The sequence below is a fragment of the Asparagus officinalis genome, chromosome 7 (assembly GCF_001876935.1).
Source record: "Asparagus officinalis chromosome 7, Aspof.V1, whole genome shotgun sequence".
NCBI classification, from domain to species: domain Eukaryota; kingdom Viridiplantae; phylum Streptophyta; class Magnoliopsida; order Asparagales; family Asparagaceae; genus Asparagus; species Asparagus officinalis.
In genome coordinates, this window is record NC_033800.1 from 54,686,167 (window position 1) to 54,695,632 (window position 9,466).

Here is a 9,466-nt window from a genome sequence, read left to right on the forward strand (position 1 = left end):
CCTCGGCGCTGTCCTCTACATCTGTCATCCACAACCCCTAGCTCCGTTAACGTCCTGCAATCTCTTCAGCGATGGCCCCAATGTATTCGGGTTCCGATCCGAATCCGGAACCCTACTCCTCCCAATTCAACCCCAAAACCCTAAATCAGCGCCCGAGGATGCCTCGGCAGCGAATTCTCCATCGTTTTCCAAGAGGAAGAGGAGGGCAGGGCTTGTGCCCGTCAATGGGAGCGTCAGCATTGTCCATCAGATCCATGCGTTGGTGTCTGCTGGGTGTTTGAAGATCAAAGCTAGGGTTTTGGGGGTTTCTGTGAGGGAGGAGGCGAGGGCGGTGGTGTTGGTTGATGTTTATTTGCCGATCGAGGTTTGGTCCGGGTGGCAGTTCCCGAAGCGGGGGGCTCTTGCTGCTTCCGTGTTCAAGCACGTCAGGTATTTGATTGGAAATTTCAAATTTGTAGGCAAATTAGTTGTAATCAAGAAAATAGCTCCTTCTATTAAGATGCTACTAAACATAGTCTCAATTGAATGCAAATCCTATCGGACCACTTGCTACACTATTGTGGTGGTTTAAATCATGAAAACAGCGGCTAAAATTCCTAATATCTGCCCTTATCCTGCCCGTTAATGGTTCAAAACACTTACTTGTGTGTGGACGTTCTGATAAAATTTGTACCTGTCTAAACTCAAAATTAGGGTGAATAGATTATGCCCAGCTGTCCATGCTCCTTGCTGAAAACTCTAACTTTGTCTGTATATTTATACACGGGAATCATGTTTTCGAACGATTAACAAATCAAGTAAATAGGAAACTTTGAAATATTAAAGGATTAATCAGTTAGCCAGTGTTCTTTCAGAAAAAAAGGCATTATGTACATGTTTGTAATATGAAGGGGCAAGAGTGTGTATCAATACACGTTTATAATTAGGTTTAACCTTTTAAATCAGATATACTTGCTAATTTTTAGTGATTTGCACACGTTTACCTCCCATATTTCGGGATAATGCTAGTCCAGATGAATCTTATCTTCTCTGGAAGATAGTTGTCTTGATAAGCTAAGTCTTTCATAAACAGAGGTACTGAAAAATAATCTGGTTTCATGTTTGTTTGTGGGTCGAGGGATAGATATTATCACAGGTCTTGATTCAATAAAAATTGTCATAGGTCTTGATTCAATCAACCTCATGAAACACACTAATAATGTTGGATAGGTTCTGATGCCAAAAAAAAAAGGTGGATAGAATTGTCATAATCTGAGAGAGTATGGGCGTGGGTTTATGCATTAATGGTAGCATGGTTGTGTTATGTTAGGTGTGGCTGATGGCAGTTGCTGATAGTAGATTACGCTAACTGGGAAGGCCGTACTATGGGAGCTTGTATTCCCATGCCATTGATTACACAGGAACTTCTGTTTGTTAGTACCTGATATTTATTTCTTTTGTGAAGCCATTCAAGTTGAGACAGATAATTTGCTACCATGCTAAACCAAATCAGGATGATCTGCTTACAGGTGTGACTGGGAAACTCGAAGTTCACTGCTTGTGCTAGATGAGAATACTGACACTTATCTTCAAATGCACGATGAGAGCATCTGGGGCTGTTCTGATTGTCATGTTCTTGGGTGCATGATGCATAATATTTCTTCTGGTGCTGTTAATAGAAGCTCATTTGATCTCCATGAAATATTTAAGATGTTGTCCAGTGTACAAAAGGAGGAAATGTCCCGTTCTACTCGACTAAAACCTGAAGTTGCACCTGCAGGTACTGGCCTCTGGGACATTGCTGATGATGTACTGACAAAGATTTTGGGTACACTTCGTTCAAATGATCTCATTAGGGTTGCATGCACTTGTCGTCATCTGAGAGGCTTAGCTTCATCTGTAATTCCATGTATGAACGTTAAACTTTTCCCTCACCAGGAGGCTGCAGTTGACTGGATGTTGAGACGCGAGCACAGTGCTGAGGTGCTGCCACATCCTTTATATATGAGTTTTTCAACAGAAGAAGGATTTTCCTTATACATAAATGCTGTTTCAGGTGAAATATCTACCGGTGTGGATCCTACGGTAAATGATTTTCGTGGTGGAATGTTCTGTGATGAGCCTGGTCTAGGGAAGACAGTAACAACACTCTCTCTTATTCTAAAAACACATGGAACTTTGGCTGATCCTCCTCAAGGAGTAGATGTGGTATGGTGCATGCATGAGTCTGAAAGGAGATGTGGTTACTATGAACTTAGTGCTGATAATTTTACTTCCATGAACTTTATGTCAACTTGGAAAAGATTTATTGGTCAGAATGGGCGGAGGGGGAAATTCTGTTCTAGTAACTTGCCTCTGAAATGCAGTTCGATTGAAGTTCCAGAATCCAGTTCAGGAAGACATAGCAAATCAATGTCTCCTAAATTCACAGACTCTCTAGCTTATTCTGTCGTGAACTCGGGTGATTCAACCTGTGGAAGTGCACCTCTCATGCAAGCAACACGTATTCTTAGATGCACCCGAAGCTTGAGTCGAATTAAGAGAAACCTTTTGGAGACATATGAAAAAGATGGAGGTTGGGAAGGGAAAAGAAAAGCTGCAGCTCTGAATGATTCGAAGATTGAATCAGAGGAAATTAGTGCCATCTCGCTAGTATCTATCAACAGTCACAAAAGGAACAGGAAGGATGATGCTGGTTCTTCTCAGTCTACTGAGACTTGGGTACAATGTGATGCTTGTAGCAAGTGGCGTAAACTGAATGAGAGGAGTTTACCTGATGCTAGTGCTGCATGGTTTTGTAGTATGAACACTGATCCTTTACATCGGAGTTGTGCAGATCCAGAGGAGACCTGGAACTACAAACGGAAAATAACACATTTTCCAGGATTTTATACCAAAGGGACACCCCAAGAAGAGGAACAAAATGTGTCATTCTTTACTAGTGTGCTCAAGGAGCATTCTATGTTGTTAAATTCTCAAACAATGAAGGCGTTAACTTGGCTGGCAAACCTTTCACACAACAAACTTCGAGAGATGGAAACTGTTGGCTTAAGACGTCCTGCATTTCAAGACGCTCAGATGCTCTCGGGCAAAAATGCCCCCGGATATCATAAGATATTTCGTGCATTTGGTCTTGTAAGAAAGGTTGAAAGAGGTACAACCAGGTGGTTTTATCCATCCACCCTTGATAATTTGGCATTTGATTTAACTGCCCTAAAAATCGCTCTTACAAAACCGGTGGACTTAGTCAGGCTTTATTTATCTGGCGCAACGCTCATCATCGTCCCTGCAAATTTGATTGATCACTGGAAAACCCAAATTCAGATGCATGTCAGGCCTGGCCAGCTGCGTGTTTATGTCTGGACTGATAACAAAAAGCCTTCTGCACATAATCTGGCATGGGATTATGATGTCGTTATAACTACATTCAGCCGATTAAGTGCAGAATGGTCATTGCATAAGAGGAGCATACTAATGCAAGTACACTGGCTTAGAATAGTCTTAGATGAAGGTCACACACTTGGCTCTAGTGTTAACTTGACTAACAAATTGCAAATGGCTATTGCACTTGCTGCAACGAATAGGTGGATTTTAACTGGTACACCAACTCCAGATACACCAACCAGCCATGTGGGTCATCTTCAACCTATGCTTAAGTTTCTCCATGAAGAAGCTTATGGCCAGAGTCAGGAATCATGGGAGGTTGGCATCCTTAGACCTTTTGAATCTCTGATGGAAGAGGGACGATCTCGTTTACTGTTCCTACTTCAGAGAATCATGATTAGCGCGAGGAAAGAGGATTTGAGAAATATTCCTCCTTGCATAAAGAAAGCAATTTATCTACATTTTAATGAGGAGCATGCAAGGAGTTACAATGAACTAGCTGTTACTGTTCGTCGCAATATTTTGATGGCTGACTGGAATGATCCATCTCATGTTGAATCACTTCTCAATCCTAAACAGTGGAAATTCCGTGGTAACACAATCAGGAATGTTAGATTGTCTTGTTGTGTGGCTGGGCATATCAATGTAAAAGATGCTGGTCAGGATATTCAGGAAACAATGGATTTATTGGTACAACAAGGCCTAGACCCTCACTCAGAAGAATATGTTTTCATAGAGTATTCACTTCTACATGGGTGCAGCTGTTTCAGGTAATCAGTACATAAGAACATGTTCGTTAATCATTCTTCAAGATTTACAATCCTTCTTTTCACATTTCTTTTTTAGGTGCAAAGTTTGGTGCCGTTTACCTGTTATTACCCCATGTAGGCATCTCTTGTGCCTAGACTGTGTTGCTTTAGATAGTGAGAAATGCACTTTCCCTGGTTGTGGCAACCATTATGTCATGCAGTCTCCTGAAGCATTAGCACGGCCAGAAAATCCAAATCCAAAGTGGCCTGTTCCCAAAGATCTTATTGAGCTGCAACCTTCATATGAACAGGTATGTAACAACAGAGCCATTTTCCTTTTATCTCCCATTATGTTCTCATTCTCTCCACCTCTCTTTTTCTCCAAAATGAGTTTGCCTAGCATTCTACAGGATGACTGGGATCCTGACTGGCAATCAACAAAAAGCAGCAAAGTTGCATACTTGATAGAGAGATTGAAGGATTTGCAAGAATCCAGCAGGAGAATTCACTACTTAGAGAGCATCCACAGTAGAGAAATTATTCTTCCCATGCAAAAGAGCAATTATAGCATGTTTGGGTGCCAGGAGAGTGAGAGCAGTCATAATGGTCCGCCTTGTAAGATATTGCCTGAGAAAGTGATAATTTTTTCTCAGTTTCTGGAGCATATACATGTCATTGAACAGCAGGTAGCTATATCTTGGTTAGATGGTTACATTTCAGGTTCTTTAAAATGTTGATTTGAATTTATGAATTGTACTCTTTTTTTCCCCTTCAGTTAACAATTGCTGGCATCAGATATGTGGGAATGTACAGCCCGATGCCTTCTAGTAAGAAGGTATGCTTCCATCAACAGATTTTTTTAAACAGTTGGATCTTCTGCGGACTTAACATCTGTTCTTCTGCTTTTGCAACAGATGAAGTCATTACTGATATTTCAACATGATCCAAGTTGTATGGTTCTTTTGATGGATGGAAGTGCAGCACTGGGCCTTGATTTGAGTTTTGTTTCATTTGTGTTTTTGATGGAACCCATATGGGATAGAAGGTAATACTTACACTCTCATGTGGTTTGTAGACTGCTAACCATTTACTTATTTAGGCTGGGAAAAAAAATATTTCAGAATTACTGATACTTATATATCATTTTAGTTAATATGTATCTCTAATTGTTAAAATTTGTAAGGCATATATCATTTTTAAAGTTTGCTTGGCATTCAGAGTTATGTTAAGACTTTTAGTTCTATACATGGCCATTTTCCTTGACTTGGCAAATTCACTTTCTTACTTTTACTTATTGATTTATACCTAATTTGCACCGAATCATTAAGTTTCTTATATTTAATCAGCATGGAGGAGCAGGTGATTAGTCGTGCTCATCGCATGGGTGCTACTCGTCCTGTGTACGTGGAAACCTTGGCAATGAGGGGTACCATCGAAGAGCAAATGCTGGAATTTTTACAGGTGCTTAACCTATTTTTCTCTCTTCCTCTTCTTTCCTTTTATATCACTGTTGATCTTTTTTTTTTTTGCATTTTCATGAGTGAATGCTTTTTTCCCCTTTCTGTTTCTTTTTTTTTGTTTTGCGCGCGGGGATCTGACACAACACATGCACAGACCTGAAAAAGAATTTCTGTAAAAGTCGGGGAGTAGAAACAAATCAAACATCTCCTTGTAATTTATCACTTTATGATTAATCAGGACATTCAAAATCCTAATGCGTGCTATTGTATTAGTTGTTAAACTGCAACTATTTCTGTTACACTACTATTTGTGACCATTATATGTTCTATTTTTGTAGACCTTGTATTCTAATTGCCCTTGCCCTTGCAGGATTCCACTTTGAGGAAGAAAGCCCTAAAACGAGAGGCTGAGAAGACTACCAATGAAGGATCAAAAGCACCCCGTACACTACATGATTTTGCTGAGAACAACTATCTCTCCCAACTTACTTTTGTCCATACTAATACCGAGGCATGAAAGGTATTCAGTTTATTGCAAATGCTCTCTTTCAGTAGTTTGCTATTTGTTTCTTGATTCAAGTTGTTACTTATAGCTGGTGTTAAGCAGTAGGTGCCTGCTGGATTCCAGAAAAAACAGCTAGGAATAATCTTAATTTGCAGATTTTAAATTTTCATTTCTTACCTGTTGGAAACCCCCTTAATATGACAGTGGAGAATAATCGAGATTCTAAAACACTGTATCATTATGCGCATGGTTTGGTATCAGGCAGCGATTAATTGGATGATGTGGCGATTAATTGGATCACACGGAACTATAAATTTTTGAAAATTTTAATATATATGTTATTTATCATATTTAAAAACATAATAATTCATGAAAAATATTAAACATTCCACACAAAAAGCTGACTAATACCTCATGCTATTCAAATCAAAGTCGTTATACACTCGCACAAGTCATAACATTTTAAAAAACTAATAGAACTCATCTAGGCTTTCTTATCATTCTCGTAGCAACCGGTGGTGGAAACAGCAGCAGGAGACAATGGCGGTCAGCATCTAAACATCGGTAGTCGAAAGGATTGATCGACAGCAACTAGTGTCGGTGGAGAGGAGGCTGCATGGGGGTGACTAGGCCTAGGGTTTTGAAGCACCATATTTTTTGAAATCTTTTGAAGCTGCGATCGCGAGACTTTAGGATAATTTAATTGCGGGTCCGGTCTGGTATATTATGTGCCTGCATTATTATGCTGGCGCATGCTCTTTCACCGCCCGATTATGCAGTGCAGTTTGACTGCATAATCGAGCAGGTTTCAGTTACCCAACATCAAGGTTTTAAATATCGGTTATCGGGGATTTATCGGACGGCCAAAATCCTTATCGGATAGCGGAAATCGGGGATATATCGGGGATAAGTAGTATTTATCGGAGTGATATACTAAATAATGTGTATATATAATATACCAATTAAAAAATGTAATCTAATCATGCTTAATGAAATATAAACATACCAAAATGTAAATCATCATGTTTAGAATCATTAACTAACTGTAGAAAGCGAAACTTGCATCATAGCCTTGAAAAAATATAATGTTAGTCCAAATTGGCCGATAATCCCGATAATCCCGATAAAAAAGTCTTACTTATCGGCCGATAAGTGCCGATAACGCCGATAAATCGCCGATAAACCTAGAAAAACGATAACCGATTAAAAATCCAATTTATCCTAGCGGAGAGCTCCCAAATCCGATAACTCGGCCGATAATATCGATTATCGGCCGATATTTAAAACAGTGCCCAACATGTTTTGGTGTCGGGTGTGAGTACTCAGGAGAGTAAATCTGCTGGATAGAGCGTGTTTTGGAACACTAGAGAATAATGTGACGGTCATCGATATATTCTCTTCCCCCTCTTCAGACTACTATGTCTTTGCAGTAAAAAGTCTTTATGTCTACAAAATGAGGCTATTTTAGCTGTAAATCGTGTTATAGCTAGTTCCTTTTGCACCACAATCTGTAACAGACCAATTGCATGGAGCAAAGCCTTATAAACAGACACCTGAGCAGCAGGAAAACATGCAGGCCTCGTTGAATTTGTGGTTATGGGTTCTAGTTAGGCGTCGTTACCAAATCCATTCAAATACTATACCATATGTCAGGGTTGCATTTCCAGCCAAATTTCTACCAGAAATCACTACCCATGTAACTGCAATTGATAATTTGATACGTCGCTATCTGATTGGTTAGAGCCAAGTTTGGTTACTAAATTAGGAGTAGAAAGGTTTTGGAGATAAGAGGACGAATTTGGTTAACTATAGAATACAATGAGCAACTTCAGTGGTTGTAATTCCAGCGGACGTGTCAGTGAAATGAAACCTGTCAGCGCAACTACTCTAAACTATTTTCAGCAATGCAATTTCGTTGTTTGCTCCCCCCTGCTAGACATCAATTATTCATGACGTAAGGACACCTTGTAGGCTGATAATTTGTTGGTTAAGGTGAGACGGTTTTTCTGGGGTGCACAGCTGATTCCATGACCGACTAAAGGAAAAATTATGCACGGTGAATATAATACTTGCAAAATGTTCTAGTTCAGAATATTGGATATAATGAGAGTCAAGACTTTATGCAAACATGACAAGTATAGAGGAAATCTTGATTTTGACATAACAGGATAATGTACTCTAGAACTCATACCTAATAGTACCAGCATGCAATAGACAACGCACACGTACAACATATCATTAAAATTAACTATCACCACACCTATCTCAAATAACGTAGAAAATTAACTAACCAGCATTGACAATTACCAATTTCCCACATTGTTTTTGGCTTGAAATTTAATGATTTAGCTGTAAGTTGGCATGCCAAGGCCTTCTATAGCCCTTCTAAAAGCTGTCCACCCCACTGATGCACAATAACTAATGCCTATAATATCAGTCAAGTAATGGAAGGTTTTTTTTGGGGTGATACATACAGGGTCAATGCCACATTACCTTTTTAATATGTGATTTTTTTATTCTGTTTATCATTTCTGATGTACTTATTTTTTTTGGGGTGGATGACAATATTTATTACACTAATTATTGCAGGAAAGCTCTCATCCAAATCGTACGGTTCAGGCTGGGTCATCAGTTATTAGTTCCTTTGGGGATTGCTGTTGTCATCCTCTATGTGCTCTTGCTCGTTTTCACACGGGAAATACCTTTGCCCTGGTTTACATTTTGTTGGCTTCAGGGGTTTGAGAAGAAACAATTCTACAAGCAAAAAAGCAATCTCATTTTGCTGGGGATATTTACTGTAGCATTAATCTCATTTTGCTGGGGATATTTACTGTAGCATTAGCCCCATTATTTTTGTACAGACATTAACCGATCAGCGGCGATTATGATTTAACAGGATAATTGCTCGTCGGTCCTCTGAGTTTTGCGTTGTGAGTTTCATGTTGTTTGTAGTTTCGCTTATTAGCTAGATTGCTTTGGTGGGGTATTTATTTCACGTTAGTACGCTTCTTTTTTGCACAACAAGGGGGAAACAAATCTGCCCCAAATGATGTAAAGGCTAACTGCGGATGGAATTACTGACCAAATGCAGGTGGCCCCCTGTTGCTGAATCAGTCGCAGATAGAGCGCCGACGCTGTTGCCAACTGAACGTTTTGACTCTTTTACCCTCAAGAGGTCTAGTCTCAAAAATCTTCACTTTCTTCTTTCTCTAGGGGTAAAAGAGCCAAAAAAGTTCACTCGGAGGTCTATCGACGCTGGCAGAACTACAGTGGGTTTATCAGCAATTAGCCATGATATAAAAATCACTGTTTCAGCCATCTAGCTAGTGGCAGCTGCACTTGATGAGGAAAGTTGAATATGAGGACGGAAAAAATAGGGGGAGAAAATA

General features: G+C 39.6%; 1 protein-coding gene across 4 annotated transcripts in view; it reads left to right on the top strand.

Moving 5' to 3' along the window:
* Positions 1 to 8,994, top strand: part of LOC109848113 (F-box protein At3g54460) — a 9,749-nt gene extending 755 nt beyond the window's left edge. The window contains exons 2-11 of one of the 4 annotated variants that reach the window (XM_020417449.1): positions 1 to 429; positions 1,509 to 1,645; positions 1,760 to 4,133; positions 4,210 to 4,423; positions 4,523 to 4,798; positions 4,888 to 4,947; positions 5,027 to 5,157; positions 5,459 to 5,573; positions 5,943 to 6,092; positions 8,667 to 8,994. The exon at positions 1 to 429 is cut by the window's left edge and continues 1 nt beyond it. In XM_020417449.1, the coding sequence (XP_020273038.1) occupies positions 1 to 429; positions 1,509 to 1,645; positions 1,760 to 4,133; positions 4,210 to 4,423; positions 4,523 to 4,798; positions 4,888 to 4,947; positions 5,027 to 5,157; positions 5,459 to 5,573; positions 5,943 to 6,089 (3,883 nt within the window). In that variant the 3' untranslated portion in view covers positions 6,090 to 6,092; positions 8,667 to 8,994. Of the gene's footprint in view, positions 430 to 1,319; positions 1,413 to 1,492; positions 4,134 to 4,209; positions 4,424 to 4,522; positions 4,799 to 4,887; positions 4,948 to 5,026; positions 5,158 to 5,458; positions 5,574 to 5,942; positions 6,093 to 8,666 lie in introns of those variants that run through there. The other 3 variants (XM_020417451.1, XM_020417453.1, XM_020417450.1) reach the window with 3 other exon arrangements.